The following is a 22,657-nucleotide window of genomic DNA, read 5'->3' as shown; positions in this document are numbered from 1 at the left end:
CTGGTCAGCAGATCTGAGGGCACGCCTCATTTACTGGTTGTCTGAATACCAGTTGTGAGACAATATCGTTACTCCCTGTCTTGTGTAAAAATCAATGACTTCTAATGTTACAGTTTGTGATTTATTGATGTTTGAACTTGAGACATTGATAACCATGGTCACTTGAATGTTTGTAAGAGCTGACTACTATACAACATATTGATATAGGGCTTTATTAATTAGGAAGGATAGCAGCGATCCCAAGTTATGAATTTTATATTGGAGATATTTGCTGTTTATCAAGATCAAAGGGATTATATTTAAACTTCCTGTAAATTCTCAATTGTATGACTCATCAGAGCATAAATCTCTTTCAAAATATTTATGTGACTTGAGTCGTGAGTTTTATGATCCAGGTGCTAATCTCCCTTGGGGAAAAGTGTGGGATGTGCATTTTTACTTTTCCTTGATCCGTCAATTTAACAGTATTAATTTAACTTATACATCAGTGACATTGAATTTTGTGTAAATGATTTCACCGCCTCAGTTATGTACTGAATTTTCACACACCTGGGTCACCTGAAACTGATGGTTGATTTGTTAAAATGTTTTCTGTTGGTGACATAATAAATAACTGAAACAACAGATGTGTGGATACTTTGTCATGTGCAGGCCACCTAATGTATTTGACCCCAGTTCTGCTCAGGAGTTTATGGTCGTTAAACCAACTACACATTCTACAGAGAAATGGCCATTGTATTCATGCTAGTATGAGTACTGGTAGCACCACCTCATATCTCTGAAAAACAGACATTTTGAATGGTAGCATGCATGATGGCCATATATCAAAAGCCTGATTTCCTGGCCTGTTTGTCGTGGCTTTTAAGTCTGTATCCCGCTTACCTGTCACATGTGATAGCTGTACACAGAACTCTTTGTTAGGTAATAATAGTTAATTGAGGTATTCAAACATTTAAACCTTCAGTTTACATTTGAAATATCAATGAATCAACAGCTTCATGTGTAGAAGAAATATTAAGGATATGACAGTTATTTGTCAATGTCTACGAATGATGCATTAATTATGATATTCATTACAGTAAAATCGCCTGTTGCTATGCATGTTACTAAATACTGATGGCTAATCCTTGGAAATTTACTAATATCACAGAATAAGTCTTGGTCGCTCCTGCTTTTGCTTCCATAAATAACGTTCATGAATGATGGCATCCTCTCAAATGACACCGATCGATACAGTAATTTGAGATAGTGCCATTGCACGGCGGCGGGGATGGAAGAACCTTGGGGATTACAGGTCACATGACCATTGTAATATATCGCTGAAGTACAAAAAAATGGACATGTTTTTTATGTATTTGGTTACGTTATTATGCCAATACCAGATTGATTTCTGTATTTCTGCTGTAAGTTGGAATGGCTGTCACAAGGACATTAGGGGAATCATTCTCTTGATCTTCTACAAAACAAAACAAAGAGGAAACAGACTTGATAAGGCAACAAAAGCTCTTTGTAACATTTAGCTGAGACTTGTGTTCGAATTCTGCTCTCCTTGCATTTGTACTGTTGAGTTCAAGATACCTTTTAACCCTGAATCTGAAGTTGACCTTGATCAGTGAACCGAGAAGCATTAGTTACAGTAGTAGCTGGGCTCTATATCTCTCCACCTCTTACATTGACTTGTTTAGGAAGTGCCAAGCACAGTGATACTGTTTTGAGAGGGTAATGTAAATCCTGAACCCCCATTACAACACAGATAGCATCAGGGTATATATATCATTCTCTCTCAACACCGTGAACAAAAAGTATGTGTAGTGATGTGTCGGGGAGGTAGGCATTGTGTCCTGTACAAACCTCCGGATACAACAGTAATGATACCATTACAAGCCAATCTCCTGATTGTAACATAGATAATGGTTCATTCATTCATTCATAAGTATAATTGAAATATTTTATCATAACTGAAATCTGACATCATTCTTTGGTACATAATAAACTAACATAATATTTTATTACTAAAATAGGGTGAATGGGTATATATAGACAAAGTTTGGGTTATATCAATATGAATCATTAAGTAAAGGGCAAAAATCTTGTTGAAAGACATATATATATGGTATTAAATTCATGACACTAGCTCCGTGTTTTAGCTACATTGACATTGATGTTTTTATGGACCCTGTATTTTGTTAATGTATGGTGACCTTGACCCTGTGTTATGTTTATCTATGGTGACAATGACCCCGAGTTATTTTTTATGCCCCCCACCATGTAATGAAATGCATATAGTGTTACCCATATCCGTCCTGTCCCGATGCAGTGTAACTAGCTAATCTCGGGAACTGCTGTGTGATCCTCACCAAACTGTGTTTCAGGGTGTCAACTGGCAGCAGGGGCATTTAATTATGTCTTACAGACATTTTCTAGTTATGTATGGTGACCCTGATCCCATGCTGTTATTATATATGTGGTGACCTTGACCCTGTGTTATGTTTATGTATTGTGACCTTGACCCTGTGTTATGTTTATGTATTGTGACCTTGACCCTGTGTTATGTTTATGTATGGTAACCCTGTGCCATACTTTGTGATTTCAGACTGTCACCTTGACTGTAGGAGAAGATTGTGACACACAAATCTTTGTGATGTATGGCGACCAGATCACAAACAACTCCTGTGCCTCACGGATAACACATTTCCTCCCTGACATGTAAGTATATACTCTGAGGGTGTCATTGTACCCACTGCTTTCTAACCTAATGTGCCACGGATATCTACAAATTGTGTTGCTTTATGAAGAGAGACAAATTACTTCTTTCCTGTAGAATTTATTTTCACATATTCTGATATTCTAGAAGAGTATATTATGAATTTATTCATTGCAGTTATTTGTATAAATAAAGCAACTCTTGATGTCATCGATGTTGATTCTATCATTATCATAACAGTTATAGACAGCTCCATTGATTTTATATATACCATATACCACAAAATCATAAAAGTCTGCGAGACACATATTACCTTGAAATTCAGACATCACTGTACAATTTACACTTGAATAATACTCCTGTATTTCTGACTGCATGTACAGCTATAGGTCAGAGGTCAGAGTTATAGCATGTGTGCCACAAGTTTATAACATTCAGTATATTTATTTATTGAATTACGAGATAAGCAGTAGGCAACCCGGCAAAGATGTTACAGATGTTACCGCTGAGATGACTACTGTATACTAAGTAATTAGTATAAAATTTTAATGTGAATCAATGCCGTATTTTGTAACTCACATTTGACATGTTTGGTGGTCATTTCTGGGAAAAGACTTGTTGGAGCCGGTAAATTTTCTTTGGAAACCTTTTTGAAGATATTGGCTGTAGAGGTTAGCATTGTCTTTTCTGTTGTCAGGTGTGCTATCAATACCAACATTTGTTACCGTTTGTTGGACTTAACGGGACCATTCCAGATAGGAGGGCTTCCACGTCTTCCCTCCACCTTCCAGATCCAGAACAAGGACTTTGAAGGCTGTATGAAGGACATTTACATAGACAATGAACTGCTCGACCTTAACAAGTCTGTGTCAAACATTGGTACACAGATGGGTTGCATGGAAAAGAAGAACTTCTGTGCTGAATCTCCATGTCGGATGGGAGGTATGTTAGAACTCATTTATGAGAAGTGTTATAATTGTGCAATGCATAGTACCAGTGTTTTTGGCATTTGACCTTTCTTTATAACCTTTGACCTTACCCTGATTGTTTCTTCAGGTACTTGTGTTAATGGCTGGGGTGTCTACAGATGTGAGTGTCCAATCAAAGCTGGGAACAAAGACTGTAGTCAAGGTAACTAAACATATATGTTAGATTTATACAAAGAGTAAATTTCAAATTTCTCTGATGTTTTCTTATCCTGTTAGCTTGAGAATGCTACAGAAGCTGTAAAATGTAATACAGTATGATTTTAATTAAACATTTTTGATATTTTTTCTAGTTACAGTTCTATTCTTTTTGTTACCTAGTTTGAACATGAAGTGTTATAGATGAGATGTTTAACAGTTGTTGTGCTATTGCAGGTATTGATGCACCAAAGGGATTGAATGGAGCAGGCTTCCTAAGATACAGCAATAACTCTTTGAGCAGTGTGGAGATATTTACAACATGGTACAATGGTCTGTCCTTCAGAACACGGGCCAAGTCAGGAACTCTAATGTACATCACTCTTGTCAACGGTCATTCCATCCTTATGCAGGTCAGTAACTCTACAAGTCTTGCTATCATAGACAACAGCCACAGAAGAAGACTTTCACATGTTCAGTTGGCTGTAATGATTAGAAATGGTTCTGTAAGGGTCTATAGGCCTTGACAATAGTCTCTGTTAAGTCTCACCATAATAGATTGTATCCAGGATTATTATTACTCTCCCTGTGTCCAATATTATTATCACTCCCCCTGTATCCAATATTATTATCACACTTCTACTCTAGTTTGCTTTAAAGAATTAATTTAACCAGGTATGATATATATGACTTTTTGTTTACCAGGTATGATATATATGACTTTTTGTTTACCAGGTATGATATATATGACTTTTTGTTTACCAGGTATGATATATATGATTTTTTTTATTTCAGCTGATTGACGGCTATGTTCATTACAGCTACACAAATGATGATGTGACTCAGAACTTCCCCTTCAGTGCTGTCAAGGTCAATGATGGCCAGTGGCATTACTTTGAGGTCAGGTGGCAGGATCGTGGTCAGCTTCTCTTTCTCCTTGACTACGGACACTGGCAGGTCAGTGGCGACATCTGGTGGATGGAGTGTGAACTATAATGATAGACTAGTATTCTGATGATCACAGCTGCTGATAACTGCTTATTGCTAAATTGAAAGCTATATTCATCACAAATATTGAAAATTTTAATCTTCCTTTCCTTTTTAGAAAGTTGACTCTGTCATGGGAAGTTTACAAAACCAGAAGATTGAGCAGATATATGTGGGAGCTGAGAGGAGAGGCACTGGCCCCATATCTAAAGGATTTGACGGTTGTGTACAGGTAAGGCTCTAGACTATCAATCACTTGTAGTTCAATGGCACACGTATAGACCTGTTCTCATCTTTTGGAGTTAAAATTGCAAACAGTGATATTATATTTAAATCAAAGACAGTAAAAAAATAAGTGTTTACCACATGATTACCATGTTATAAGTGTTTACCACATGATTACCATATTATAAGTGTTTACCACATGATTACCTACCACATGATTACCATGTTATAAGTGTTTACCACATGATTACCATGTTATAAGTGATTACCACATGATTACCATGTTATAAGTGTTTACCACATGATTACCTACCACATGATTACCATGTTATAAGTGTTTACCACATGTTTACCACATGATTACCATGTGTATTGACCTATATTTTTGCATTTTTCTGATATTATGCAAAATTTTAGAGTTTGAGAATGTATTAATGTGTAATTGCAATATTGGTAAAGATTTCAGATCATTTGATCAGAACAATTATTACTCTAATTTTTGTTTTTATTTGTGATTAATGAAACTTTTCACAAATTATTAGTTTTAGCTCAACAGAGGCTTGCTAGAATGAGACTGATTATCTGCTATTGTAGACTCCTGTAATATGTATGTACAGTACACTGTTTGTGACTTTGTATTGTAACACATTCCATCTCTTATATTTAAGGACATGCGAGTAGGGAACACCCCAAGTTCCATCCTCATCAGACCCCAGGGTCACAATGTCCAGGATGGCTGCTCTGTTGCCAATCCGTGTGATGACAACCCCTGTACTGCTGGCGCCACCTGTGTAGATGAGTGGGGAGACTACTCTTGCATCTGTCCCCCAGGTAGGTAGTTTTAAAACACTCAATGTTATTTTAACTTATCAAATGGTACTAGTAGTTCATCGGGCTGGATTGTGAGTTTTCTCTATACAGCCAAGTTTCGACACTTGGGAAATGTATACATGATGATAATTGTGAGGTTAAAGGCTGTAAAAGTAGGTAGTACATTTATCACATAATGTTTTTTCAAAGTTTGTCCAACATGAAAATTAACGAAACATACAACCATAAATAGATATCATTAAATTGATACAGGTGGTAAGGTTGATAGCTTGTAGAGGTAAATCAGGATTTTTTTTACCAAAGCTGTATTGTGAGTTGTTTGATACTACAGGAACCCTTGGCCCTCATTGTGAAGATATCTGTCAGACATACAATCCGTGTGAGAACTGGGGTAACTGCCGTGGCCCATCATTTGGTCAGAGTATCAACTATACATGTGACTGTGGACTGAAGACCAGTGGTAACCACTGTGAGATTGTTACTGAGCAATCATGTCCAGCCTCATGGTATGGACACCCGATTTGTGGCCCCTGTAAATGTTCCAGACAGCTGGGCTACAACCCGGCCTGTAACAAGACTACAGGAGAGTGCTACTGCAAGGTAGGTAACTAATGACAGACACCAAAGTCTGTAGACGTATTCCTGACTTTTGTTATTCTTTCTTGAGTTTCTAGATTTTCTTGGAGCCACCATCCTAGAAGGTAGCTTGTTTTATAAAAGATCAATATAATTATAAATTATAATTTCTCTGATTTAAGGAAAACTACTACCGACCTGCAGGATCCGAATCCTGTAAAAGCTGTGACTGTTACAGCTACGGGTCTAAGAACCAGTCCTGTCATCCCATCACAGGCCAGTGCCACTGTATAGACACTGTGATTGGCCGACGCTGTGACCAGTGTGCTAGTGAATTTGCAGAGGTCAATCTACGCAAAGTTGGCTGTTCTGGTAATTTCTGAAATTGAAATGATCCTGTTTTAAATAATGAAGATATTGAGCATATTTGTAGCTAAGATCTACTTTCCCAAAGTATGATATACATATTATTTTTTATTTTGAATTAAAAAAAAAGGCAAATAATTTTTACTATGAATGTTCCTCCTAAACTTGTGAAACATGCATGCAACTTTTGTGTATTTGTATAAATGTGACCTACTAAAGGTGAAAAAATACATTAGTATAGAAGTGTTGGCTTTACTTTGTCCTTCCAGTGAATTACTACATGTGTCCCCGTAGCCGTGCTGATGGAGTATGGTGGAACAGCGTGCTGTTTGGAAACCAGACAGTACAAGACTGTCCTGATGGAGCTGTAGGTAGGTACTAGATTTGTCAGATCTCCCAGTCATTGGATTCTTTTGTTAACTTCTAGGTTAAGACTTGATTAAATTGAATATGTATTGGTACGCTATTTAACAGATCTTAAGTCCAGCTAAATCTGTCATTCCTGGTGATGTGATATCGGAAACAAACCCAAAACGCTGTCTTGTGATTATTTAAATTTATGCTAAGTGCATCAAATAGTAATCAACAGAAATTGATAAAATATTAATAAGGATACAATACGTCCAGATCAAGAGTGGAAGTTCTTCTATGTTATAAATCTTCAGCGACTGTTGTATAAGTGAGATGACTATTGTTTAAGTAAGATGAATGTTGCTTAAGTAAGATGACTGCTTATTCCAGGTGATGCTAAGAGAAACTGTACCAAGGATGGGAAATGGCTGTCACCAGATCTGTTTAACTGTACCCATACGGACTTTCTCTCTCTCCAGACACAGGTATTTACTCAATTTTACTGTTATCTGGCTGTTCTTGTTATCATGATAACAATACTCTTACAAATTACTTTCATAACTATGTCTTCTTTGTAACAAAGTGTTATCACAGTGAATTAAAACAATTTAATAACAGTCTTAGTAAGTCTGATCCAAACCAACTTCAACCATCAGCAATGTTAAGTGTTTGACTGTATTTTTAATTCAGATTAATAAGATAGAGTCGGGAGACTTGAAGATCACGACTTTCGTTGCCAAACGAATAATGAGAACACTTCGAGATGCAGTGATGAAGGCCGCACGACTCTTTGGAAATGAAATAAACATCACGTACCGCATCCTTAATCAGACTTTAACTTACGAGGTCCAACAGACCGGCTTGAGTCTAACCTCGGAGCAAGACAGTACATACTTACAGGTAACGACCTTCTCTGTCAACAGGCTTTCAAGGTCATATTACAGTGTTGTACTCATACTTAACTTGGTATATTCATGAAGAATTTATATTATTCACTGAAACCCTAGAAATCAAGATTGTATGACATTTTGTCCCACAGAGCATGCTGGATATCCTAAGTACTGTGATGGACTCCCGCTACAATAACGACTGGCTGGTCATCAACAAAAACTCTGGCGGCATTGCTGAGCTGCAGTGGAAACTGGAGAAGTACTTGGCCATTTTGTCAGAAAACCTTGCAACCCTACAGAGTAAACCATACAGTGTGGTATCAGAAAATATTGGTGAGTCCGTGCAGTAGTAATTTGTGTACAGTAAAATATTATGTGTCAGTCATTAAAGCATTAACTGTTGTAGAATACTTCAGCATTAAACTGTTGTGCTATAGATCAAGGAAGTATTAATAATTGTCCTACACATCAAAAAGAAAATAAGTTATACATTACTGCATGAGAATGTAATGATTAAGATTGAACAGCCATCTTGAAAGTGATCTGTCTCCATGGCTACTAGTATACACAGTGTCATAATGTGCACACTATTACAGCATTTACAGTTCTTACATTACACCTCTCTAGTTAGTGTAGGTCATACCATTTTCATTAAAATGTAGATATAATAACATTTTGCCTTTTCTGTTTAAATAGTTCTGGTAATGGACAACTTGTCAGCAGAAAATTTCTCAGGCCAGAGAATTCCCAAGTTTAACAACATTGTGAAGCAGGATACCTTTGATGATGATACTTACATCCTATTGTCTAAGTCTGTAGTTTCTACACCCCTTCCCCCAGGTAAGTCAATATCTTACACCCCTTCCCCCAGGTAAGTCAATATCTTACACCCCTTCCCCAGGTAGGTCAATATCTTACACCTTTTCCCCCAGGTAAGTCAATATCTTACACCCCTTCCCCAGGTAGGTCAATATCTTACTACCCTTCCCCCAGATAAGTCAATATCTTACACCCCTTCCCCCAGGTAAGTCAATATCTTACACCCCTTCCCCCAGGTAGGTCAATATCTTACACCCCTTCCCCAGGTAAGTCAATATCTTACTACCCTTCCCCCAGGTAAGTCAATATCTTACACCCCTTCCCCCAGGTAAGTCAATATCTTACACCCCTTCCCCCAGGTAAGTCAATATCTTACTACCCTTCCCCCAGGTAAGTCAATATCTTACACCCCTTCCCCCAGGTAGGTCAATATCTTACACCCCTTCCCCCAAGTAAGTCAATATCTTACACCCCTTCCCCCAGATAAGTCAATATCTTACACCCCTTCCCCCAGGTAAGTCAATATCTTACACCCCTTCCCCCAGGTAGGTCAATATCTTACACCCCTTCCCCCAGGTAAGTCAATATCTTACACCCCTTCCCCCAGATAAGTCAATATCTTACACCCCTTCCCCCAGGTAGGTCAATATCTTACACCCTTTCCCCCAAGTAAGTCAATATCTTACACCCCTTCCCCCAGGTAAGTCAATATCTTACTACCCTTCCCCCAGGTAAGTCAATATCTTACACCCCTTCCCACAGGTAAGTCAATATCTTACACCTTTTCCCACAGGTAAGTCAATATCTTCCACCTCTTCCACCAGATAAGTCAATACCTAGTGTTTCAATCCTGTTACCTTGATTATAATATAGTTACTGAGGTGATTCATGAATGTGTCAACTGTCAAATATTGTCACATTTCCTCCTGAAACATGTTATTAGTACTTTTTCTGTTCCTGATGTTCGATTATGATATGCTATAAATGTAACAGTGTATTTAAGTATTGAAGTGGGCAGAAAGGCATTTTCAACTTCATTCATGCCTTAGGATTTTACATGCTAATAACCACTCGGGCTATATGAAGATCTATTTTTGGATTGTAATTATCTGATGACTCTACTGACCTCTACTAATGTGACCTTTACCCCATCACAGATCCATTTGCACCGGTCTTTGAAGCTATCTCGTCATCCACAGCATATGTTGGCTTCATTATGTACAAGAACCTTGGCGACATACTACCAAAGAGATTTGATAGAACTATCAGGTGAGTAATGCTTGAACTTTTATCATTCTCACTCTTTATACTAGTTAGAAATATTGATATTCATGATTTCCTTATGAAATTTAAAATTGAAATAATTCATCAACCATAGAAAAACAACTAATATAATAAAGAAAATTCTATGATATTAGTTGCTGTGTAATAAGATTTAAAACAGAAAAGTTATCTGAGGTTTTGTAAAAATGAATTTTCTGTATGTTTTCAGACAAATTGAGGACCGCCCACTAGATGTGAATGCCCCGGTGATCACGCTCCTGGTGAGAGACCAGGGGGAGCTTGTGACCGGGGCACTGTCTGAGCCTATCAAATTGGTATTCAAGCAAGACATGACAGTGAACAGGTCCAGTCCACAGTGTGTCTACTGGAAACATCAACCCAATTCGTAAGTAATCCTAGACCCATCTCTGACTAGTGTGAATTGTTGACCTTTCTGAATGACCTTGTTAGGTTTTTCCTACTTTCACTTTTCATTATGAACTTATTTGACCTATTACTCAATCTTACCGCTCGTTTGGAACTTGCTAGATCTATCTATATGCCACTTTGACTCTTCATATTATCCTTATTTGATCTTGATAGGTATGTAGGTGAATGGTCCACCGATGGCTGTGAGATGACTGATCGGTATGAACGGGAACTCCTGGATGGGAGTGATCGTGCCGTACTGCAGATATTCGTAGAGTGTTCCTGTGACCACATGACTTCCTTCGGGGTCCTCATGGATGTAGCAGACTCGGAGGTACATGTTCATATGTCAAATTTGTTGTCTTGTAGCGTGAAAATTTGTACGACCAATTTATATTGAAATTAACATTTTGATTTGGTTTTAAATTTCCATGTTATGATTTTGTTGGGTTTTTTTCCGAGAGAAAAGTAGCTGAGCTGCTGTTCCTATTATAGCGTTAGTTAGACGTGATGATGTACCTTAGTATTGTCGTGCTAACATCTCATGTCTTGCCGTTCCAGTATGTTGCCAAGGGTGCCATTTCCCTGGAAGTGATCAGCTTTATTGCCATAGCGATTGCATTAATCTGCCTGTTTGTGGCATTCTTCATCTTCATGTGCTTCAAACATCTCCAGAGTAACGCTAACAGCATCCTCATCAACCTGGTATTTACCATCTTCATATCGGACCTTGCATTCATCTCGGGCGTTTATAGGACGGAACCAGAGGTGAGACTCAATACAGCATTGTCAATGTAATCTTTTAATTTTTCAATTAATTCTAATGTGAATTTTCTTGATGTCTATATATGATATTGTATATTACAGCTGTTTTGTCGGTTGGTGTCTATATATGATATTGTATATTACAGCTGTTCTGTCAGTTGGTGTCTATATATGATATTGTATATTACAGCTGTTCTGTCGATTGGTGTCTATATATGATATTGTATATTACAGCTGTTCTGTCGGTTGGTGTCTATATATGATATTGTATATTACAGCTGTTCTGTCAGTTGGTGTCTATACATTATATTGTATTTACAGCTGTTCTGTCGATTGGTGTCTATATATGATATTGTATATTACAGCTGTTCTGTCAATTGGTGTCTTTATATGATATTGTATTTACAGCTGTTCTGTCGGTTGGTGTCTATATATGATATTGTATATTACAGCTGTTCTGTCGGTTGGTGTCTATATATGATATTGTATATTACAGCTGTTCTGTCGATTGGTGTCTATATATGATATTGTATATTACAGCTGTTCTGTCGATTGGTGTCTTTATATGATATTGTATTTACAGCTGTTCTGTCGGTTGGTGTCTATATCACTCCACTACTTTTACCTGTCCGCGTTCTCCTGGCTCTTTGTGGAGATGTTGCACCTGTATCGTCGCCTCACCGAAATCAGGGACATCAACTATGGCTCCATGAAGTTTTACTATCTCATTGGATATGGTATGTGCATTCTTCTCGGTGTGCTTAAATATGTTGTCGGTTTCAAAAATCAGTCATCTTATAAATCATGTGAAAGTTTAAACAAAAGAACATCGCATGTCATTGATATATTATCTTGGGATCTACAATCCTGAAATCAATACACACACGATGCCAAATTCTGAGTGTTAAGTACAAGCCTGTAAATTTCACTTAATACAGACTGTTATCTCTAACTGACTCAAACTGTCAAGGTGACATAAAGCAATACTGTTCTATATGGACTGTCGTAGGTACTTAAGGTTAATTTATAAAGACTAACGAGTATACTAGAGTAGGATATTCTATTAGAACTTGATTAATTTCTATGTTTTACAGTGATACCAGGGATCATTGTTGGACTGTCTGTCGGGCTGTACACAGATGGCTATGGTGGCTCACAATTGTAAGTGTTGAAGAGTAGCTTTCTCAAAATATCTCCATCAGGACACTCACTAGCAACATGATAGAAAACAGTGAAATGAAAGTTGATTATAAATACTGCCTTCTTCAGAGGAAACTCTGTGGTAGATGTGTAAATCTGAGATTTATTTTGGTGTAAAGTTATACTGACTATGAATGATATAAAGTTGTAGATGTAGACTTAACTAGGTTACAATATCTCATAATGATACTATAGAAATATTTTAAGGTTCCCGAGTTTGTTGCAATTTTTTATATGGAGTAAGAATATACAGTGATAATGTCAGTTGCTGCAATTTTTTATATGGAGTAAGAATATACAGTGATAATGTCAGTTGCTACCATGTTTGTATACAATTTTACAGTTGTTGGCTTGACATGGCCCAGGCGTTCATTTGGAGTTTCGCCGGACCAGTTGTATTTGGAGTATTGGTAAGTAATGACACTGTAAACATACTTTGCTGTTTACTTGTGAGAGTCCTATTTACCTGAGAAATTTGAATTCTTTAAAACACATCTTTATTACTTTAAGTGAAATGTTTGTCTCCTATGCGTGCCACTTACTTAGCTGCTCAACAAGGCTGTGTCCAATTTAACAGCAGATTTTAAGTGTAAGAAAAGAATTTACAGAAGAAAACAAGGGTTCAAATTTTATGATATTAAAAGATCACACATTAGTAAAATGACAAAGAAATCTAGATATCCCGAAGACCACGTGTATCTATGTGGAGAGTTTTGTCCTGAATGTCAAACTTGTATCGCTGTAATCATTTGAGTATCCAATATTGACCTTAACTACTTGGTTTATTTCAGGTGATTATCCTAACATTTATACTAGCACTTAAGGCAAGTTTTAGAGAAAAGATCCATGTCAACGATATTGTTGGATTCAGGTGAGTTAGGAATTGACATAAAGATATGTATGTATTAAATAAAGTGACTGTCAATCTTTTAAGTGTAGTACATAATGTTGTAATTTAAAAGAACTGTGAAGTGAAATAATCTACAATAGATAAGATTAAAAACAAGTGTTATTGTCGTCCCAAAGCTAAAAGTGTACATGTGACTTTCAGGGCTCGTATATTCTGTGGCCTGGCCATCCTGTTGTTGCTGGGCATCACCTGGATACTGGGGCTTGTCTCTGTCAACTACAACATGGTGCCACTCCATTATGCATATGCCATCTTCTCCTTGGCTGAGGGCGGCTTCATCTTTGTGGCCTATATTGTCGGTGACAAGAAGGTAAGCCAAGTGTAACGGCACTAAAACGTCTGCAATGAGAATGAGGGAATGTCTTGACTGTGATTAAGGTGACAAATAACTGGGCCCTATTGAGATTGTTATGTCCCCTGGAGTTTGTAGCAAACCTGTTGTACTGTGCAGTTATCTCCCCTGGAGTTTTTACTATGCAGTTATCTCCCCTAGGATGTTTTCCTATCAGAAACTAACTGCTTCAGATTTTGCTTAGCATGCCGTCCCCTTAAAGCATGGAACTGACCGATATTTAATATGACTCATGTTCATAACTTGTATAACCCTGCATTATGATTCCCACCCTGAATCTTGGACATGTATGAAGCATGTGTAATATGTTCTTTAACAGGTGCGTCTTCAACTAAAGAAGCAGTGGTACAAATGTCAGGGCAAGAAAATGGAACTGACGGAGAACTTGGGTGCCACACGAAGCTCGGTACTGTCATTAATGTATACACTTGTCCCACGTTATTGTCTTTATGATGAATGTGTAGTGCTATTGAGAGATTGTAAATTATTTAAATTGTAGTGGTTAATATACTGGTATCAAGCATGGAAATGTAGGTTGTTCTGACATTAACAGATGAACTAAAGCATGAGGCACTTGTATATCTACTGCTGGATTATAAATTAATACTTCTCAGTATTTCAGTGCTGATTATCATTAAAAAAAAACCAAACAATAGTAATTTTTTTTGTCTGGATCACTATTGACAAGATTGCAAATTATATTGGAAAGTTTAATTCAAATACTAGAGTGAATGTTGAATACAGCATGTAATGTTATTGGCATGTGTGATGATATCGTGATATCACCCTATAAAGACAAGGATTACAAATTATTGGTTAGAAAATAGAATTTAGTATTGTACATATATAAAGAATTGTGCATGAGACTACTAGCTGTAGACTGGTAGATACTGGATGATGATTTTTACATTGTATTCATGTTACATGTTACATGTATATTAGATATTGACGTCAATACATGTTACATGTATATTAGATATTGACGTCAACAATTTCATGTTTCTTACAGAGATCAGCTCTGGCTTATCGTACCGACAATTCTATGGACGGATGTCTTAACAGGACAATGAATGTTGGGATATCTACGACATCAACGACTAGTCGGTCGACCAGCAAGAGTTCGGGAGGTCTGTACAAGGGTGAGGACTACCTTCGTAGTACCAGTACCTCTACCTCCGGCCATGTCCCCTCCGAAAGCTTGTATCCACCTAACGCAGGGATCCCGCCCTATGGATACGACCTCAAGGCTTATCACGAGAAAAGACCAAACGGCAGTAAGTGGTGTTTTCCATTTACACCAAGTAACATATTTCAGCTGTTCAATTAAAATGTTTTATATCCTGCAGACTTGTCTTCCTCAATACCGTGAAGACCACCAATTCATTTCAATATCATGACGACCTCCATTTAATACTACAGTAAATGGTTTTACTATATAGATATGTGTTGGTGCCAACTTGGTATGAGAGTCTCCGAATTCTTGTGGCACATCTAAATTCTGTTCATACCTCAAAAACAGTTTCTCTATGGTGCATATTATTATATTACCACCCTTTCTAAAATGTTCTCTTCTTACACTGAAATTCTGATGGACAAATGGTCGTAGTTTAATTTACATTTCTTGTTCTTGTCAATGATTAAACCTCACAGATATATTGTTTGAAAAAAATCCTAAATGTTATATTTGTGTAAGGGAATCCCTGACTGTTTTGACTGACTTGCTCATCACTTGCAGCTAATGATCACATGGACGGCCCAAATAAACGTTCTGGGAATGACTCGGACTCCGACAGTGATGGATCAGTGGGACGTGCTAGCCTCAGTCTGGCGTCCAGTCACTCCTCCGATGACGAAGATGATGTCGCTTTTACATGGGAGAAAGAAATACCACTGAATCAGAAAGTTGGTGAGTCTACCTAGAGAGTTAAGGAGACACAGTCACACAAAGTACTTATCTGGTAGAGTCAGATCCTTTTATTATACTTTGTGTTACATTTATAAAGTATTAGAAGCTATTAGTGGTGCGCCGATCATCGATTATAATCGGTTGACGAATCGAATGCACCTTCGATTTCGACCATCGATTTCCGTTTTTCAAGAATCGATCATCGAACGCGCCCGAATCAAGGGAAGTCACTCTAATGTTATAACCTTAGAATAAAGATGGCGGACAGCTGCCTCGTCGTCGACGACTCCGTTGCAATTGCCACTACAACGGATACTGATACAGAGCTTACAATTCGACTACCCGGGGTTGGAAAGGCAAAGTCAAAAGTATGGAATATATATGCATTCCGCAAAATAAAAAAAGAATGGGGTCCTTCTAGAAAAAACCTTGACATGACGGTCGCTGTTTGCCGCCTTGTAAGAAATGTTACAAAAATACAAGTAGCTACATTTCGGTATTTGATAGTATTAGATAGTGAAAGACTTATAAAATGACTCCATCTGTTTATTATTTTCGATAATAAGTAGCCCTGGAGGAATCATTTGGTTTCTTAATGATAAGTTTTAGCATATTTTATATATATTAGCTGAGTAATGAGGTATGTTTCTGCTAGGTATAAGGGAAACAGTCCAGCCACATTGCTCAATCCCTGCATACTTATATAATCTCGCAATAGGCAATACACAATCTACATTCTACAAAGAAGCACATTTTTATTTATATTTTGTAATTGCATACTGTAATATTAATAGATTAATTTATGGTTTACAACAATATTTGAAATTAACATTTATTCGCTGAACTGTTAAGTTATGTTTCCAATTTATATTTTTGTTAAATCAAAGAAAGTGGATTTGTTAATTAGTTGTTACTTAATCTGTTGAATAAAACTTTGCTAGTTATAATATTTTTTCTCATAAATAGGTTTCTGAAACTTTCTTCGTCAGTTTTGGAAGTCCCAACTATTTGGCCATTGGTAGACAAATTAAAAGCGCTAATAATTGCATTTTCATGCATGATTAATAAAAAAAAAAAAAAAAAAACCAACACTGGTAGTCTGGTACAATTACAATGTAAATATCCAATGCAAATAATGGCAATATCTATCAATGCATATTCAATGGGATATAAGCTCTATGGCATCGCATCATTGCTCTTTTGTAATTCTTGATTTTATATGTGTACCTGCTCATATTGTATTCTACTACTTTTGCATCTAGAATTCAACGAACAAAAGTTACAAAGACCATGTAGAAAATGTCACTTTATTAACAAAAGTATATAATCATGGACAATTTCATGTTTTATAAACAAATCTGTGAAATCCAGATACTTTTACTGGACTTCATTCTTCTTGGATCATTAATATCTATTTTTTTATGTCATAGCTGTTGACCAAAAGTACAGTTGTAACTTGTAACTATCTTAATCATTCAATCATACATTCATGTGCACCATCAACTAAGAAATAGGAATAATTACACTTACAAAAGATAATTATTGATACACATTACATAACAAAATGATGATTAATAACTGAAACAAAACACTTGTGATTTAACCGATTATTAATCGGTTGACTACATCGGTTGTCCTATCCGATGCGATCCGATAATCGAAACAGATTTTCAACCGATGTCCCATCACTAGAAGCTATGACTAGCTGAAGTTGAATTAATGTACAGACTAATACATGTACTAAATGCTTTCATTGTTTTTGAATCAAATGAAATTGATCAATGAGAGGAGTGGTCATAAAAATACTGTCTCTTAACAGAGGAAGCCAAAGAACAGGCAAGAAAGAAAAAGAAAGAAATGGATGAGGCAGAAAAACAGAAAAACAATACAGGTAAGAAACTATTCCATTATAAACTGGTAGGTACATATTTAAAGGTCACATGGTTGATAAAAAAATTTGTGAAAGAAATAAAATTACAAGGCCTAGATTTATGGTTGTTCTTCCATAAAAAAAATGACATGTTGCATACACATTTAAATAACAAGTTAGTGATAACAGGCTCCGTGGACCTTATTACAATGAGAATTAATAGGTTAGTGATAAAGGCCCCTCGGACCTCATTACATTGAGAAATAATAGGTTAGTGATAACAGGCCCCTCGGACCTCATTACAATGAGAAGTAAAATGTTAGTGCATAACAGGCCCCTCCGACCTCATTACAATGAGAAATAACATGTTAGTGATAACAGGCCCCTCTGACCTCATTAAAATGAGAAATAACATGTTAGTGATACAGGCCCCTTGGACCTCATTACAATGAGAAATAACATGTTAGTGATAACAGGCCCCTCTGACCTCATTACAATGAGAAGTAATAGATTAGTGATACAGGCCCCTTGGACCTCATTACAATGAGCTGTTCTATATATAAATGTGTTCTGTCCACAGTTAACCCGCCACTATACAACCAAATACAACAACAACAACAGTATGGCCATTGGCCTGGGGACCCAAACCTGTCTGGATTCCAGTTTACAGAGTCTGAAGACTATCGCCAGTCGGACCAAGTCACCATGTCTAGTGTTCCTCCAGATGTTACACTGCCTGCACAGGAACTACAAGGTAGTAAAAAGGCTGCCAATTATGTAAAGATGGGGATGATGCTCAGGTAGCCATGGCAACCTTATTGTCCTCTCCCATGTGATCAGTCAATAACTGTATATTCATCATAGTTGCTACCTTCTCATTATTTATTCATTTTCTGAAGTCATCATTTTGTTAAATGAGACAACTTCACAATACTTGGGACAATCAACTTTGTACCTACAATCCTTCATCGGCTACATTAAACTATGAACTCAATATTTGTACATAAATTCATCAGAAGATCATGACAAATGTTTTCTTTTCTGACCAGTGTTAAGAATTAAAAAGACTGTACAAAGTTATAAAATGTATAATCATACCATTTGGTTGTGAAATAATTTATAACAAAAATTATTGTACATAATTACTTTGTAAATAGTTTTTGTATAGTTTATATATACATGTAATATGAATTCACATAATGATTTGATAATATGTTAATATGTATCCTTGATAATTAGCATTTGACCGCAGTGATAACATAAATGTGGTCAATCTTGCATTAGTTTGTAAGTAAGTAGAAAATTTTAAAATATTTCCACATTTCTAATCAATAATTTATCATGGGTGGCCATACAATATAGTTTGTTCTAGAACATTCCATAATACCTATGACATCATGTATTCAGTAGGCCAGTGTTTATAAAATATGGGTTTGCCTAAACCTGATCAAGATTTCAAATTTGGCAAAGCAGCTAGGGAACATATTTTACAAGTATTTCAACACACATGATTTTGGTATTGATGATTTTCACTGTCAGATGTAAACATTTTTAACATTTTTGCTGAAGTAAGGACTAAATTCTGGAATTCAAAATGAAATTCAAAATTTCAATTTTATATTAAAGTGAGAGCTGCTGTTCTTTGTTGATTGGGTTTCAGCAGTCATTATTTTTTTATTGTGGGCCTGTTTTGTGTAGGCATGGGATGTTAAGATGTATACCATCCTTGTCTACATTAAACTACAATTTAATTAAATTTTCATACCAATTTTTCTATTTCACAAGTTTAGCATTTGAAATATTTCAACCATTTCACAAAACAATTTTAAATTACAAACTGCTCCTTCTGTCTCCCTGCTTGTTGTTGGCATGTTTGTTGTTTGGTTGGGACAAGTCATTGCTAGATGGTTTAATTTTGGTATTTAATCCCCTTGCTCCTCATGTTTGTGTGTGCTTTTAGCTTATTTGATAACATTCTGTTTGACTTTCTGACAAAGTTAAATATGTTATCATGCCAGGTTCATTCCAGGGAAGGATATTGGAAATTGAAGTTTCATTTCACATGGAGAAAAAAATTGTTTTGAAAAAAAACAAAAAACAATTATGAAGCAAACCTGGAATAAACTCTGTACGCATATAGTTTAAAATAAATTACTGTTATATTTCAGTTGCATACAGTCACAGTAAATGTCTATGGATTCTTTTCAGAAGAAATTAGTTGGGTATCAAATACTGTATTTTAAGCAGAGAGAGCCAATTCATAGTTTAGACTCAAAAGTTGGTGGTTGGCTTATTACAAGAAAATGAAATAACATTGTTAGCATGCTTAAACTTCAAATGACATTAGTGAATTAATTACCAAGTTAGGGCTTATTGGCAAAAAAACATTCTTAACGACTGGAAAGTGAAAGGTATCCATAGACATTTACCTGTAACATTTACAGTGTTGTCAACATCTCACTGCTAGTGGCAGAGTTTCATCGCCTACTTTTCTCTCGTAACAGCTAGTCACAGGGACTATATTATGCCACCTGTGCGGACAGACAGTCTGTTGAATGACTCAAGCAGTAGTAATACTCATGGACCATTCCACCCCCCTCAAGACCCTCGTGTCAAGGTGCAAGTCCTAACTCATAATGGCAGCATATCCTCAGATTCAGAGTAAGTTCTCAGACCTAGATCGTCTGTGACAGTAAAGTCTGGGGCAAGAAAATTATACCAGGATGAATTTTACGGCAAATGCTATTTGTTATCAATCAGGAAATGTGATACTGTTAGATCAATATCCAAAGATATTGTGTTATCTTAAAAAGTGAAGTCAAGGTCACAGGACAAGTGACCTCTATTGATAGAAAAACCATCTAAGGTTGAAAGGTGATGAAGTTCAAAGTTTGTGCTATATTTCACTGAAGCTTGAACTATATTCCATTTCACAATTTATATATATATGCATTTTCATTTTGCTTAAAATGGTATATTTTGTCTTGTTGATGCTGCACATTGCACTGTTTGTTCCACCTTTTTGGTGTATTTTGTTAGTATTTGTTTTATTTTAAAGCATCACTATTTGGGAGCATGTATATACCTTTGTTGCAAAATCTTCACGTAAATTGGTGTTGTGTGCCCTATATTCTACACTTATCTATCAGGTCAAATTGAAATTGCAACACAGATCATGGAAGTATGTGTAGGACACCATATATCAGGTACATATAGGACTACATACGAGTATGTGATACAAACAGGATTGCATATGAGTACATACAGGACTACACACAAGTATCATGTACATACAGGGCTACACACAAGTATCCTGTGTACATACAGGACTACACACAAGTATATTATGTACATACAGGACTACACACAAGTATCCTGTACATACAGGACTACACACAAGTATCATGTACATACAGGACTACACACAAGTATCCTGTGTACAAACAGGACTACACACAAGTATCCTGTACATACAGGGCTACACACAAGTATCCTGTGTACATACAGGACTACACACAAGTATCCTGTGTACATACAGGACTACACACAAGTATCCAATACATACAGGACTACACACAAGTATCCAATACATACAGGACTACACACAAGTATCCAGTACATACAGGACTACACACAAGTATCCAGTACATACAGGACTACACACAAGTATCCAGTACATACAGGACTACACACAAGTATCCAATACATACAGGACTACACACAAGTATCCAATACATACAGGACTACACACGAGTATCCTGTGTACTTACAGGACTACACACAAGTATCCAATACATACAGGACTACACACAAGTATCCTGTGTACATACAGGACTACACACAAGTATCCAGTACATACAGGACTACACACAAGTATCCAGTATACATACAGGACTACACACAAGTATCCAGTACATACAGGACTACACACAAGTATCCAGTATACATACAGGGCTACACACAAGTATCCAATACATACAGGACTACACACAAGTATCCTGTGTACATACAGGACTACACACAAGTATCCAATACATACAGGACTACACACGAGTATCCTGTGTACTTACATGACTACACACAAGTATCCTGTGTACATACAGGACTACACACAAGTATCCTGTGTACATACAGGACTACACACAAGTATCCAGTACATACAGGACTACACACAAGTATCCTGTGTACATACAGGACTTCACACAAGTGTCCAGTACATACAGGACTACACATAAGTATCATGTGTACATACAGGACTACACACAAGTATCCAATACATACAGGACTACACACGAGTATCCTGTGTACATACAGGGCTACACACAACTATCATGTACATACAGGACTACATACAAGTATCCCGTGTATATACAGGACTACATACAAGTATCCTGTGTACATACAGGACTACATACAAGTATCCAATACATACAGGACTACACACAAGTATCCAGTACATACAGGACTACACACAAGTATCCTGTGTACATACAGGACTACATACAAGTATCCTGTGTACATAAAGGACTACACACAAGTATCCAATACATACAGGACTACACACGAGTATCCTATGTACATACAGGACTACATACAAGTATCCAGTACATACATGGCTACACACAAGTACCCTGTGTACATACAGGACTACACACAAGTATCCTGTGTATATACAGGACTACACACAAGTATCCAATACATACAGGACTACACACATGTATAAGTATCCTGTGTACATACAGGACTACACACGTGTGTACATACAGGACTATACACGTGTGTACATACAGGACTACATACAAGTATCCAGTATACATAAAGGACTACACACAAGTATCCTGTGTACATACAGAACTACACACAAGTATCCTGTGTACATACAGGACTACACAGGTGTGTACATACAGGGCTACACACAAATATCCTGTGTACATACAGGACTACACACAAGTGTCCTGTGTACATACAGGGCTACACACAACTATCATGTACATACAGGACTACACACAAGTATCCTGTGTACATAAAGGACTACACACAAGTATCCAATACATACAGGACTACACACAAGTATCCTGTGTACATACAG

General features: G+C 36.7%; 1 protein-coding gene across 1 annotated transcript in view; it reads left to right on the top strand.

Annotated features, from left to right (window-relative positions):
- Positions 1-22,657, top strand: part of LOC117331410 (cadherin EGF LAG seven-pass G-type receptor 2-like) — a 69,249-nt gene that overhangs the window by 43,187 nt on the left and 3,405 nt on the right. Inside the window, 29 exon segments of the mRNA XM_033890115.1 lie at positions 2,594-2,706; positions 3,402-3,646; positions 3,761-3,835; positions 4,066-4,241; positions 4,624-4,785; positions 4,934-5,047; positions 5,709-5,871; positions 6,203-6,471; positions 6,630-6,819; positions 7,083-7,184; positions 7,555-7,649; positions 7,855-8,064; positions 8,204-8,387; positions 8,751-8,894; positions 10,031-10,142; positions 10,366-10,542; positions 10,740-10,899; positions 11,127-11,333; positions 11,914-12,067; positions 12,425-12,491; positions 12,874-12,940; positions 13,322-13,401; positions 13,582-13,750; positions 14,112-14,198; positions 14,802-15,066; positions 15,528-15,698; positions 17,518-17,589; positions 18,149-18,322; positions 20,073-20,229. Coding sequence (XP_033746006.1) covers positions 2,594-2,706; positions 3,402-3,646; positions 3,761-3,835; positions 4,066-4,241; positions 4,624-4,785; positions 4,934-5,047; positions 5,709-5,871; positions 6,203-6,471; positions 6,630-6,819; positions 7,083-7,184; positions 7,555-7,649; positions 7,855-8,064; positions 8,204-8,387; positions 8,751-8,894; positions 10,031-10,142; positions 10,366-10,542; positions 10,740-10,899; positions 11,127-11,333; positions 11,914-12,067; positions 12,425-12,491; positions 12,874-12,940; positions 13,322-13,401; positions 13,582-13,750; positions 14,112-14,198; positions 14,802-15,066; positions 15,528-15,698; positions 17,518-17,589; positions 18,149-18,322; positions 20,073-20,229 — 4,361 coding nt within the window.

This window comes from Pecten maximus, chromosome 7, assembly GCF_902652985.1.
Source record: "Pecten maximus chromosome 7, xPecMax1.1, whole genome shotgun sequence".
NCBI lineage: Eukaryota > Metazoa > Mollusca > Bivalvia > Pectinida > Pectinidae > Pecten > Pecten maximus.
The sequence above is the reverse complement of the archived record's forward strand: the minus strand, read 5'-3'. Positions and strand labels throughout refer to the sequence as shown.